The sequence below is a fragment of the Manis pentadactyla genome, chromosome 2 (genome assembly GCF_030020395.1).
Source record: "Manis pentadactyla isolate mManPen7 chromosome 2, mManPen7.hap1, whole genome shotgun sequence".
NCBI lineage: Eukaryota > Metazoa > Chordata > Mammalia > Pholidota > Manidae > Manis > Manis pentadactyla.
This window is the reverse complement of record NC_080020.1, coordinates 45,331,271-45,345,950: the sequence shown is the minus strand read 5'-3', so window position 1 is coordinate 45,345,950 and position 14,680 is coordinate 45,331,271. Positions and strand designations below refer to the sequence as shown.

Genomic DNA, 14,680 nt, shown 5'->3' with positions numbered 1-14,680 from the left:
GGGTGAATTAATTTGGTTTTGGTTTTATCTCTAGACTCACTAGAGATAATGATGCTGCAGGCTGAGAAGCTCTGACCCAAAAACAGTTGGGCAATTGAGAATTTCTCATTTCCTGGCATCTCCGTTGCACCTCCTTTCATCACCTGGGTGTTGGAAATATGTGATCCCTCTCTCTAAAAAGCTGAACTCTTTGAGGCCAGATTTTATATTTTCCAGGCTCCTGTGCTAAGTATTGGGGCCACAAATGATGAAACATTTTCCTTTTTTAAGTGTCTCCAACCTTCATTTCTTCCTCTGAAATATGAGTACAGTAATTTCAGCTTCAGAGTTGTGATAATTAAATGAGCTATTAAAACACAACATAGTGTTATGAAAGCATAGTACTTGGCACATAATAACATTCAGTAAATTTTAACATTTTAGAGTGTAGAAACATACTGCCTTCAAATGAGAGGAAATGCCATTTATTAGATGTCCACAGAGTCAGTAAGTGCTTATCATGACTAAAGATGGGAATTACCTACTTTCTTTAGCAAAACAAGTAATTTAACTTACAACTACTCAGATATATCTATCTTTCAAACTATATATATCCTGAGCTCAGGTGTAAGCAATCCTTTTTGTCTCCTAACTTCAGGGATCAGTTTACACTTTGGTTGCCCTTAGTAGGAACATTATATCTTTTCATCATGAAAATCCCTCATATCTACTACCAGTGGTTAAGTCTTCCGCTGCTCTGGGCATGACCCACCATATCAGTAAACTTTGCCCACTGGTCTCAGGCATAATACTGTTTATCTCCCTTCAGTCCTGCAACACTTAACAGTTTTGATCACCAATTTAGCATTTATAATTTATCTGGAATTGTTACTGATCTTATGATCTGTGTTCACTGCCTCAATAGCTAGAGTTATACTTCCTTATAAGTCCTGCATATGTTAGTGGGAAAAGTATGGATTCAATGTCAGGAAAAACTGGCTATGATTTCCAGCTCATCTAATTACTAGTTTTGTGGCCTCAGGCAAATTAAACTCTTTCCTTATTTGTAAATGGGAAATAATAAAAACTGTCTTCCAAGGTTAATGTGTGGATCATTTAAACAAATAAATGTGTTTAGAATTTATCCATTTTCAGATACTGTCTGCTTAGATACTGGAGCTGTACTGCCCTTGAAAGCAGTATGCTTTCTGCTGATCTCTTAATCTGCAGGGCCTAGTACAGTCAGTACCTGGAATATACTAGTGTGTCAGCGGATGTTGCATGAATGATGAAAGAATGAGAAGCTAGGGCTAAAACATGCCATTTTTATTCTACAGGAGCTTTGGTCTGGTAGAAAATTAAAAATGGTTAACAAGTAGAATTCTTCCTGTAGTAGTTGTTCAGTGTCTTTTCTTAATGATCAAGACAGTGCTTTGGATGGCTACACAGATTGTCATTATGTACTTAATATTGGTAGTGCTCATTTGCCAGATATTTTAATTGGCATTAGAAAGTGGCCCAATAAGTTAGTATTTATTTGTATGTTTTGGGGCAATGGCATTCTTTAAACATGCTGAGTTCTAACACCATTTTTTTCAAATCCAACCCAAACTCATTGGAAATGCTATGACAGTTGCCAGACAATCAGGGAATGTTTTAGAAAAAACATTGTTAGGCTAATGTTAGGCTAATTGTGGAAAAGAGCACAATTCCTGTCCACAGCCATGCAGACCAAGATGGGTTATCTATCAGTAGTATGCTATTCCTAGAAGCAACAGCAAAGTCTGCAGCCTAATAGACTATTTGATTCACAAAAACTCATCTATGCCTCCTTTTCCCCCTAGACTATAGAATCTAACTGGCGGTGTGGACGACACAACTTGCAGAGGATTCAGTGCCGCTCTGAAAATAGTAAAGGTGTCTACTGTTTACAGTATGATGATGAAAAAATTATCAGTGGCCTACGAGATAACTCTATTAAGGTGAATGACTGTATCTTGTATGTATTATTTTTAGAATGTGGTTACATGTTAGACATTGAATGTGACAGTCTCTCCAATTATTCCAGATTGGTTTTTATCTTTTCCACTTGATCTTGGCAGCTCTCAGAGTGGTTCTGTAGAATGAGAGCCAGAGCATTTCCCTGTACTAAACTAGACCCCTGGATTGTCTTATTTCTTACTATTCTCCAAGGATTTCTTATCCTTCTCACCTTCTTTATTCTTTATTTTGGTGCATATAGAAAATAACTTAGTATCACAGGGCTCTTAATCACTTTGCTAGTTGGTAAAAGTGTTGCTAACTTGCCTGTAAATCAAAGTAATTTACCCTTTATGGTTTCTGAGAAAGGCTCAGATGATAACACAGAAGAATGATAGAGTAGTCTATATTGTTTTCATTTGCTTTTCAATAGTAGATAATCTGGGTTATTTCTCTGTGTAGGTCCATAGAATCTATTTTTAACTATCCAGTCTTTGAAAAAACCAATTCCCATCCCCTCTTATGTGTGGGCAATTGAAAACTTTGAAAACTCTGGAAAGATCAAAAGAAGGGAGAAAAAGAGCAGAGTAGGAAACCAACTTTATTAATATTTTGCCTCAATATATATATTTTTTAATATAGTGGTTATGTTACTGAGTAGATGACTTTTCTGATTTTTTAAAAAACATACCTCTAAAATAAAGCATATATTTTCTCATTACAAACTCTTCATAGTTTGAAATTTTTCTGAACTGTTGACAATTTTTCATTTTTATGTTTTTATAAACAATGGGCTAAGGGGCATGCGATTTTAAAGGCTCTTAATAATTAAGTTGTTACATTGTTTTCTCAAGGGTGAGCCAACTGTTCTCTCAGAGTTTATTTTAAAATTCCCTTTTAAGGTTGTTAAATACAGTGAGTACAGTGGTTAAGGGGACAGAGTAAACACAATAGTACATCTGTTCTGGAAGTTATTTAATATTGTTTCTTCCATTCTTGTAATTGCCCACCTATTTGGTGTTTAACTGGTCTTATTTACTGTTAACAGGTTTACTTTATTATCTAGGTAATAAGGTGAGGCAGAAACATTTATCAGAATGTGACATACTAAGTTACTGTTTGTGTTTGATCTTGTCTCAATAGATTTGGGATAAAACCAGCTTGGAATGTTTGAAAGTGTTAACAGGACACACTGGCTCTGTCCTTTGTCTCCAGTATGATGAACGTGTTATTGTGACTGGCTCTTCAGACTCTACAGTGAGGTGAGTGATTTGGCTTCACTGGTCTGAACTCAGATACCTTCCATGGGGAGACTGGGATTTATACTCTCTTCTGGGATAAGCACACACATAACTTTGTGTATACTGTTTTTGTATGCTATTATTTCAAAACCACTTTTGGTGTCAGTGCATTTGAGCAAAGCAGGCAGGAAAGCTGACTTTGGTTAAGTAGGTCCTATTCCCATTGCTAATCATCTTAGAGATGGCAGCATACTTTCTTGTAAAAGCACATTTAGTATTAGGCTAGCTTTTTCCTGCTTTGGAGGGGAGAGAAAGAAGGCAGGTGTTCTAGGAGTGTAGTGGCTAGTAAGCCACAAATACTGAAAGAACTAGGAGCAGTTGTTTGCAGAACCTTTTGAAGGACACATCATGTGCTTAGATGTTTTGTATAATGCTATCCTATTGAGTTTTCACATCAGCCTTTCTTTGTAGGTGATAGTATTTTCTTTTTTAAAGATGTATTAGGAAATTGAGACCAGAATGGCCAAGTAATTTGCTCAGTCATATAGTTAATTTTGAACATTGAATTTGTGTCATTTCAAGACTATTTTCATTTTCTGTAGCCTTTCCAGTAATGGAGACACTAGTTTTCAGATGCCACCCCAGAGAGATAATGATGAAGATGGAAATGACAGGTGTTCCACAGTGAAGGGAAGCAGTGACTGCTGGGCAGGAGTTGAGAGGATGGAAGGAAACACTGCTGGGATCCAGTACTAAACCCCTAGGACCAGGGCATGTTCCCACAGCAGATGACTTTGGAGTTCAGCGTAGGATGAGTTCATGAGAGCCTAGAGATAATACAGCAGAGCCTCAGCTGGACTGCTGGTGGCTTGGGGAAGTCATGTCATTTGGAGGAAAAGGAAGTGGCTCTCTAGACTGAATTAGAGATTTGAAGAGAGGATTGTTTTACGGGTGCACCTGAGAGATTGGAATAGTCCCCAGCATGCCTACTGTCTTTTCCCTGACTTGATGCTTCCAGGCTCTACTTCTGTCCTGGATCATGTCTAAGTCTTGGAAGTCTGCGTCTTTCCTCTCCTGCTCTGCATCCACTTGTCCTCTTAGGAGATTGGGGTATGAGGCTGCCCTTAAGAATCTGGTATCTCAAGGGTAAAGCACCTGGAAGATACTGTCTTTGTCCGTAAAGCACCTGGGGAAATAGGTGGGTGGGGATTGAGACATCATGACTTACAGTCTCTAGCTTGCAGTGGATAAATAACAGACCCAGAGGCTTATCAAAGGCCAAAAAGAACCTTAAGCTTAGAACCATTCTCAATTCCCCAGCTACCAAGCCCTATTCTACCTGGTGTCTCAAACTCACTGCAAAGACCACTTGAAAAATCATTTTTTATCATCCACACAAGCCTGCAAACACCATCCCGAATACCTGGCTGTTAAATAAACTTAAAGCCGGGCAAAGCCAGAATTGACCTTTTTTGAAACTATCTTAACACTTCTCAGCAAGTAGAGAAATTGCTTCTGGGTGTTTCTTTTAAGCATGTACTTAGGCATCAGGTCCCAGACACCACCTTACAAGTTAAGCCCACACTTCCCCAGCCTACTACTAAAAATGGGCCAACAGCACAGACACTGAAATCTTTTCCTGGTTGTCTCAGTAATTGAGCATTGTACTTTTCTGTGCTCATCTAGAGTCTGGGATGTGAACACGGGTGAAGTTCTAAACACGTTGATTCACCACAATGAGGCGGTACTTCACTTACGCTTCAGCAATGGACTGATGGTGACATGTTCCAAGGACCGCTCCATTGCTGTGTGGGATATGGCTTCTGCCACTGACATCACCTTACGCCGTGTCTTGGTCGGCCACCGCGCTGCTGTCAATGTAGTAGACTTTGACGATAAGTACATTGTGTCTGCTTCTGGTGACAGAACCATCAAAGTAAGTGTGTCTGCAGTGATAACTCTGCTTGATCCTACAGAGAGGAAAGCAGTGGTGGCTTATACCAACCTGGTAACCTGGCGAGATCTTTATTCTCCTCTATTTGTGCTTTTGCACCACAAAGCAATCCCATTCTACATGCTTCAGAGTCATAGGCAAGGTAGCAGGAAATGGTCATGGGTCTAGGATAGGAAACAGTCCTCTATTTCATGAAATGACATTGTTGATAACCTTTTAAAGGGGAAGGAAACTAATCTATATAAAATGAATTGTGTGCTAGGAGCTTTCCATACAACCTCTCTTCACTCTCCCAGCACTCCATTGAGGGGGAGGTATTTTATAGATGCCTCTGTTTTATGGATGTGACTGAGAGTGAAGAACTTTCCTGGAGACCACACTGCCAGTTAGTTAGTGGCAGAGCTGAGATTTTATTTATTCTCCTAATTTTGAGAGCCTGCCATGCCATAGACCCTGGGCCGGATGCTGGAAATACGATAATGAAAAAAGATGTCTTCAAAAAGCTCAATATGTGGTGGGAGGCAAACATGTGACAAGCGGCTGTAGTCTAGGGTGATCCATAGGATATGGCAAATGGAGTTCTGATTCTAATATCCATATTAGCTTTTTAAAATTATAGCTTTTTAATATTTTTATTGAGATATGTTCATATACCATAAGATAAAAGATTTGCCATTTTAAGGCATAGAGTTCAGTGGCTTTACTATATTCACAATGTTAGCTATCACTAGTTCAGAACATTTTCATCACCTGCTGAAAAAAAGTCTCACACATGTAAGCAGTCAACCCCTATTCTCATCCACTGATCCCTGGTAATCATTAATCTACTTTCTGTCTGTACTTGCCTATTCCAGACATTTCATAGAAATATGATCATACAATATGTGTCCTTTTGTGATTGGCTTCTTTCACTTAGTATAGTGTTTTCAAGGTTCATCCGTGTACATTATAGGATGTATCAGTACTTCTTTCTTTCTGAAGTACTAAGTAAAATTCCATTGAGTGGCTGTACCAAATTTTGTATATCCATTTCATCAATTGGTAGACATTTTGGTTGTTTGTACTTTTTATCTGTCATGAATAGTGCTGCCACAAACATTTGTGTACAAATGTTTGCACAGACATGTATTTTCAATTTCCTTGGGATGGTAACTGTTTTAACATTTTGAAGAACTGCCAAACTGTTTTCTGAAGTGGCTACACTATTTTACAATCCCACTGGCAATGTATGAGCCTTTGAACTTGGCTCAAAAATCTTTTTATGACTAGCATTCTAATATCTAGCCCCACAGACTAGGTAGCATCAAACTTTAAATTGGGCAGTCCAGCATCTGAATGATGAGGACTTGTATGTGATAATCCGCTCACCACCCAGTCACACCAATTGGTAAAAAACTGGTGCTGAAAGTCAAGAGTTTTTTTGTTAGTGGATTGGCTGGTTGTTAGTGGCTCGTCAAGATAATACCATAAGGTGGGTAGAAGTTGGTATGGGCTTTGTTACAAAATATTTGTTACATAATAACAACTTGGAGAAGTTCTCCATGTCCTTTACAACACTTGTTATTGGGTGTCGTTTTTATTATAGCCATCTTAGTAGTTGTGCAGTGTTATCTCTGGTTTTGCTTTACATTTTCATAATGACTAATGGTATGGAGCATTTTTTCAGTGCTTATTGGCCATTTTTGTTTCTTTGGAGAAACATCTATTTAAATCTTTTGCTCACTTAAAAATTGAATTATTTGTCTTTTATTGCTTAGTTGCAAAAATTCTTTATGTATTATAGTTACAAATCCCTTATCAAGTAAATGATAAATTATTTGAAAATATTTTCTTCCATCCTGTGGGTTGTCTTTTTCACTTCTTGACGGTGCTCTTTGAAACATAAACAGTTTTAATTTTGGTTAAGTTCAATTTATCAATCTTTGTCTTTTGTTACTTGTGCTTTTATTGTCATATCTGGAAAACCATTGCCTAAACCAAGGCAAAGATTTACCTCTGTGTTTTCTTCTAAGAGATTTATAATTTGACCTTTTACATTTAGGTATTTGATTCATTTTGAATTAAATTTTTGTATATAGTGTGAGGTAGGGGTCTAGCCTCATTGGTTTGCATGTGCAGATCCACTTACCCTATTCAACTAAAATGCGGCTGAGAAAATATTCCAGGCACTTTGGTTGTTTGCATCTCCTTATTTGTCTTGTCACATATTAAGTGTGTCTGTGAAGATCTAAGTCTTGCAGATGGTTTCACAAAAGAGGAATTATTTATTCCACATACATAATATTAGGAGTGATGTGTCAAAACAAATGGAGCTGTTTAAGAAGCTATGCTGGAAAAGAGGAGGATGTGAAAGGTGAAGTTTTTTCACATCAGTTACATTGGATTTGACCTATCAGCTGGCATAAAAACAAAAGCTGGCCCAAACTCTTCCATCTGGGCAAATGAATGTCTGGACCATCCAGGAGATGTTCTTTCTGTGATTATCTCAGGTTTGGAGAATTCACAACTTCCCTCTGTATTTCATCCCAGTTTTATCACTGAGCAGCCAAGAAAATGTTATGCTGTCCAATTTATACCCAAGCCCCCCAACTGTATTTCCTAATCAGGTGCTTTGGTCATCTTTAGGTCTGATTTTTTAAAGTTACATTGTGGGAGGAGTTTTCCACATTCATTCTTTAAAACTATTGCTAATGCATCCTTTAGGTCTGGAGCACGAGTACCTGTGAATTTGTTCGTACTCTCAATGGGCACAAGCGAGGCATTGCCTGTCTCCAGTACAGGGACCGGCTGGTTGTTAGTGGATCGTCAGATAATACCATAAGGTGGGTAGAAATTGGTATGCTGTCAGAGATGGGAATCTTGCCATACTGTTTTGACTTACCTCCTATTCCTAATGTTCAAAAGACTCAAGAGTCTTCACAGATGCTTCAGATAAGAAAACAAAGTAATTTTTTAAATCTATTGGCTCTGCATACTAAAGTGGGTAAACGGTGTATGCCCTGGGTGTTCTTCCAGAATTACCCCAGTATACAGGGTTTTACAACCTCCACTCCACCCAAGATCTCTTAATACCAGGACACCTCAGAACAGAGGACTCTCCAGTCTGACTCCCTACATTCCCTTACCTGTGAGCTCCTGCTTGCCTCCCTAACAGATGGGAGCTTCCAAGACTCTTAACAAAATCAACCACTCCTATTTGGTCATTTATTTATCTCCCATTTGTTGTCTCAACATTCAAATTGTCCTTGCTTCCTAGTAAATATGACTATCCTTAAACACTTGATATCTTATTAAAAACTTCCTTTAAATACTGATTTAGGATTTAACTCACATTTCCACTGTCCTAACACATGTTAATAGCTTTTTTTAATAACCAAATTGCCTCATGTTTATACAAAATAAAGATTGTTTTCAAGATTATATATAAAATAAAAAAGGAAAGAGAAAGCAAACAATAAAATTGCCAAAAGTTTTAAGATCTCATAAAAGTTAATTGAGAACCTAAATCTTGGTTCTGTTGAATTTATTATGCTTTGTATTACTCAATTTTTCAACAATAAAGAATCCTTAACTTACTCATTGGAATACTTGAGGTTTTACAAAATAATAACGTATATTGCTTCACGGTTTGTACAAGGCAGCCCCTTTGGAGTCATGGTGGCAGTGCTGAGTGGGTCTGTTCAGAGTAGATCAGCTAAGCCGTTGTCACCGAAGCTGTTGAGAAGAGGTGATGACAGTAGCTGTCACTGGATATATGATAGGAGCTACTGTGGAGAGGCTAAAAAAAAGGTCATTATAGAATTAGTTTGCCAACTTTGTACATGTTAGTTTGCTGTGATAAATAAGGAATAACTACTTCCAGAATTATCATATACAGAGAAAAGGGCTGGATGTAGTCAATGGGTTTGTATTTTCCAGACACTGCATAACCTAATGAGAGGCTCCTGCAGTGACCTTGTAAACTGGACAATCGTAGTACACAGTATATATCTAGGAAGAGGGTTGTCTCCAAACCTTATCAGGAGAGGGAGCTTACCGTGCTGGTCCACCACTTGTAACCTCAGTTGGCCTCTTGGACCCCAGGCTAGAAGTGCCTTGGGTGGAAATCTCATTCTGGGCTGTATGTGTTATGCATCCTTCCACTGCTCTGCCCCACGCCAACCTGGCATACTTGCACACACACATGTACCTTTTCTCCTTTACTGCCTGCATTGCTTATTTCTCCAGAAAAGTCCTTCCTACATCATTTGGCTACATTGTTTCATTTACTCAGACATCAAGGGTAATCTTATTAAAATAGTAATACATGCATGTGATTTTTTTAAAGTTTCAAACTGTATAAAAGGAAAAAATGAAAAGTAAGGCTTAACCATTAGTACTTAAAAACATACAAATAGTGTAAAGATACATATTTATCATTGTATGTGTAGTGTGGACTAGGAGTGAGGTAGAAACAAAGAATTGCAGGATAATGAAAATCACATATAGGAGATGTAAAGAACTTGAAGATAGTGTGAATTGTGTGGGAAGCTGTTCCACAGAAATCTGCTTTTCATTCCAGGCTATGGGATATTGAATGTGGTGCCTGTTTAAGAGTCCTAGAGGGGCATGAAGAATTGGTCCGATGCATCCGGTTTGATAACAAGAGGATTGTCAGTGGGGCCTATGATGGGTATGTATTTCAAATTTTCAGATGCACTGTTACTGTTATACCTATGTCAAGAGGAAAAGTAGTGTGTGTGTTAAGGAGCTATGATACGCCAGGTGCCATGCTGGGTACTCTTCTGTGTCATGGTGGATGGCAGGGGTTATCCCACCACTTGATCAAGTGAGGCCACACAGGCACAGAAGGGTGAACTGTCTTGTGCTAAATTCCACAATGCAGAGCCTCTGTAGCTCCTAAACTTACACTTCTAACCATTACTGTAAACTCTGGGAAGAGTTTAGGCTGTGTGGGAATTCAGGTCTTTGCCTTAGCCCTAAATAAAACCAGGCTTCCTTGCTTGTTTAGGGGGAGGTGGGGGTTAGTGCAGTGATAAATTTATATTTCTTTTTCCCTTTTGGTGAACTGAACAAATCTTCTTTAAAAAGCCTCATGACTTTTTTTTTTTTCCTTAAAACTTATAAAGTGTTCATTTAAAAAAATTTTTTATTCATTTTTATTTTTATTTTTTGGTATCATTAATCTACAATTACATGAAGAACATTATGTTTACTTCTCATGACTTTTTAAATGAGCAAGTGGCAACTGTAAACATTTCAAGATGACCTTATATATATCTCACAAATGGGTTGGTTGGTCTGTTTATATTCCTATTATTAACCTTCAGCATTTGGAGAAAGGTATCCCTGGAATTCCACGGAGAGCCCTAGCTTCTGTCAACTGCACCTACTCAGCCTTGGAGAGGCTGCAGATTAATGAACTTGGTGACATAGATTATCTAGTCAGAAACTGAACTTAGATAACCTAAAGTTTTTTCTTCTCTCCCTTAAAAATTATTTCTTTATGGTACATATGTCAGCAATTCTGACAATATGTACGTCCTTATTTTTTCCAAAATCAAATGTAATTGGTTTAAATAACATATAAAAATAGAAGCATGTTCTACATTAGCTTTTATAAATCAATTCAAATTCACTCCTTTCCATCAAGGAAATGCTTGACAATATATAAAATGTTAATTTTTCCACAAGTCATGATCTCATTTTCCTTTCTAGGAAAATTAAAGTTTGGGACTTGCAAGCTGCTCTCGACCCTCGAGCCCCAGCAAGTACATTGTGTTTGCGCACACTGGTGGTAAGTGATCTGCTGACGTGGGAGGGGTTCCCAGGCTGGAGGATGGCCACCTTGCATATAGGCCTGGTGAGGGGGGTGCGTATCACAGAAAGCTTATGTATCTCACAGGTGCCTTCAGAGAAATGCTCTGTTCTGTTGATTTTGTTTTGCCAAAATCAGAGAATAATTGACATTTACATTATAGTGAGTTCTTTACTAAGGAGCATTAATACCATTTAAAATAGGAAAGCAGCCTTCCTCATTTGTAGGTGGATTGACTGCCTCATAAAACACGAAGTATTTCCTTCCTGTAGATTTGGGGGATTTCTTAATATGGGTGTTACATTTATCCAACACAGCACATTTTTTGTATTATTATGATGGAATTTCCCTGAAATCTATATTCTATGGATTATTGCTTTGGTATATAGAAATAATTCATTTTTATATGCCAGTCTTGTGTTAGCAACTTTACCAAGCTAATTAGTTTAGTTGCTTTCTGTGTGTTTTTGAGGAGATAGTCATTTGAAATGTTCATAGATTTTTCTTATTTTTAGTAGTTCTGCCTTTTATTTCTAATTCTTTGTTTCTTTCATTAAATAGAACATGCAGAAATACAGTTAGGGCCATTTTTTTCTTCTTGATTTTATGGGACTGCTTATAGTATTGCAGAATTTATTTTTGCATTGGCTGTGGTTTGAGATAGATACTCTTGTTCATGTTAAATACACTATCCTTCTGGTTCTAGTTTCTGCATGTGTCAAGAATGGGTATTAAATATTATTGTTTACCTTACTAAGACCCTTTGTGAGGCTATCACATAGTTATTTTTCTTTGACATATTAGTGGGCCAGGATCTAGGATACAAAAAGTTTAATTAAGGGAAAGGCTTACAAGGAAAAGCCGAGTATTTGTTCCTGGGATGAAGGACAAAGCTCATGAAGCTCTGGAAAATTACTTAGGAAGCCTGGATAAGTAGCTGCATATTCAGCCTATGCCAAATCCCTGGTAGTGAGATATGAGAGATAATAAAGGTCTCATTTTATTCATCAAGCTGTTATATTTCACAGGAACATTCTGGACGTGTGTTTCGGCTACAGTTTGATGAATTTCAAATCATCAGCAGCTCCCATGATGACACTATTTTGATTTGGGATTTCTTAAATGTGCCTCCCAGTGCCCAGAATGAGACCCGTTCTCCCTCCAGAACATACACTTACATCTCCAGATAACAGTCTGCACTTTACCCATTTCAGGTGAGTACTTTTCTCCCACTTTTAATTTTGCCGATTGAATTCACCTTCCCTTTAGGGAAGTTTCGTGGTTTGGGTTCCTTGGTGATAGGAGCCAAAGTGGTTAGTCCTTACTAGATGTATCAACTTTGCAGAGTTCTAATAAAAGGCTAGATCTTTGTAGTGACATCAAAATAAGGTCTAAATTGGAATCCTGTGTATTGCTGGTTTTCATGTTGGTAAAGTGGTTCCTGTTTTTTGAAATTATTTTCCTAAACAGTTTCCCAGGTCCTGTCAATTTAACAGCAGTAAAGTCCCTCAAATTCTGTTGAAGGGTGTGAGAATTTCCTTTTTCTTTCCTGCCCTTTAGTTCTTTTATTTTTAAAAAGGTCACCATCAACCAGGTACTTAAAATAATCTACTCCCCCCTGTTCACAATCCACTTACCATGACTGTTCCCTAGAAGAGGGATCAAAGAAAGGTGTTTGTTGAGAAAGCCCCTAAAACCTGTCCTTCGTCCATTTAAGACATAACAGGGACCCTGGAAGCAAAGTCCTTTTTTCTAGTTACAGGAAGACTTAGAGTTATTATAACCATTGATGGTGGTATGTCTTGGTTACTAAGGGTGTCCAGCCTAGAGGAAGAGAGGCCTTGGAACTGATGACCCTGTTCATCTGGAGCAGTATTCCCATTTCTGAGAATTTTGTAGGGAGCGTGAATTCTATGCATATTAAACTTTGTAGATTGAATGAATATATTTGCACCTATTTGTGCTACTTTATATATATGAATATAAAGATTGTGATTAAGTTTATTTAAAAACAACACTTAATGCTTAGTAGCTTTTTATCATTATACATTTTCTTGTTCATTGAATATTGTAAGTTTAAGAAAGTCCACTTGCAGAACTGTGGGGTTTTTGTTTGTTTGTTTTTTGATGAAAAGATAGGGAACCACTGGGTCCTAGATCACCAAGTTACCACGTTTTCAGGTACTCCTTACTTAGGACTCTAAGACCCAATCAATAGATCTCCAGGAATTTTTTCTTACCTAAGGTTGGCCAGAGACCAAATTTGATCCACTGCCTCTCTTTTATCCCCTACCATAGCAAACTAATAATAGTTTTTTACACTTTTAAATAATTGAAAAAAATTAAAACAAGAATAATATTTCATGACATGAAAATTTTAAGAAATTCAAACTCCGATGTCCATAAAGTTTTATTGGAAGACAGCCACTCTCATTGTTTGTGTTGTCTGTGGCTGTTTTCATGCTTAAGTGGCAGAGTTGGGTAGTTGCCACAGAGCCCATATGGCCTATAATCTAAAATATTTATCATACAGCTCTTTAGGAAAAATTGGTGACCTCTGGTCTTGCCTCTGTGCCATCTGTCAGTGATAAACCAAGGGTCTGCAACAGGAGTGGCAAACAGATTTTTTCTTCATGCCAGCTCAGTTTGATCAGTAGGGCCTGGCTGGAGTGTTACCTTTGGAAGGATTCTGGGACCCCATGTGGGCCCCAAAGGACTAAGTGCTCTGTGGGTCGGTGATGACTTCTCGGGTGTGGGAGGTGAGCTGTAATGACCTGCAGTAAACAGTTGCTGTTCCTGCTCTTAGGTGTGTTCCTACTGTCTCTTGTGAAGTGACCAACTCTCTTGATGCTTTCTCTTTGGATTAGATTATTCTATGTCAGTCAAAAAATCTATAAGGCAGAATTATTACATTTATTGAACAGAGCCTTAAATAGACATTTTAGGGAATTACAGAGGAAGAATCTCTTGAATGATTGCTCCTCCCCACCTAAACCTCCCTTTGCAAAAAGCCTAAGAAAAATACAGGGGCAGAGGAACAGACCCTGATGAAACTGATTTCCCTCCTGCTCTTTCCTTCTTGAAGCCCACCTTCCATCATGTTGCCAACTAGGGTTATCTTAGCCCTGCCTGGCCATCCTCTGCCTTACTGGCTTCCTGTTGCCTTTAGGATCAAGGTTTACTTAGATTAGCTGACAGGATTTTGACTATCTAGGTCTGCTGTCCTTTCTACCTTTCTTCCTGTCCTAGTCTCCCATTACTCCCTCCCAAAAATCCACGCTTCAACCAGACTGAATTCTGCTGAGTTTCCCTAATTGCACTTAAGTAGTGCAGACTTCGCACCTCCCGCTTCTTGCCTGTATTAAGGCTTTGTGGGTATCCCCAGTCCATCCCCGCCCTTTTACTTTGTCTGACGGAATTTATTAGTCGGTGTTGAAACTGCTTGCATGCCTGTCTCCCTCACAAGGCTGTGGAGCTGTTTTACTGTGGAGCTCCAGCGTCTAGGAGAGTGCCCAGTATGTTTTAAGCTCATTGATGTTTGTTTGGCAGATGATACTCAGGGCAAACATGACATACTTGTGCTCTTCTCCAAGGCCATGTTAGAATTTGCCCATAAATAAGTAAATGTGTGTGAAACTACAGTGTACTTGTATAGCTGCTTTCAGCAAACAAAAAAATAATAGCTCAGTAAAAAATAGGAGTAAATTG

General features: G+C 38.2%; 1 protein-coding gene across 6 annotated transcripts in view; it reads left to right on the top strand.

The window, feature by feature from the left end:
* Window positions 1–14,680, top strand: part of FBXW11 (F-box and WD repeat domain containing 11) — a 140,587-nt gene that overhangs the window by 119,802 nt on the left and 6,105 nt on the right. For all 6 annotated transcript variants that reach the window (XM_036884715.2, XM_036884713.2, XM_036884711.2 and 3 more), the window contains 7 exons: window positions 1,824–1,961; window positions 3,103–3,221; window positions 4,887–5,136; window positions 7,858–7,976; window positions 9,716–9,826; window positions 10,873–10,951; window positions 12,001–12,186. In XM_036884715.2, the coding sequence (XP_036740610.1) occupies window positions 1,824–1,961; window positions 3,103–3,221; window positions 4,887–5,136; window positions 7,858–7,976; window positions 9,716–9,826; window positions 10,873–10,951; window positions 12,001–12,162 (978 nt within the window). In that variant the 3' untranslated portion in view covers window positions 12,163–12,186. The remainder of the gene's footprint in view (window positions 1–1,823; window positions 1,962–3,102; window positions 3,222–4,886; window positions 5,137–7,857; window positions 7,977–9,715; window positions 9,827–10,872; window positions 10,952–12,000; window positions 12,187–14,680) is intronic.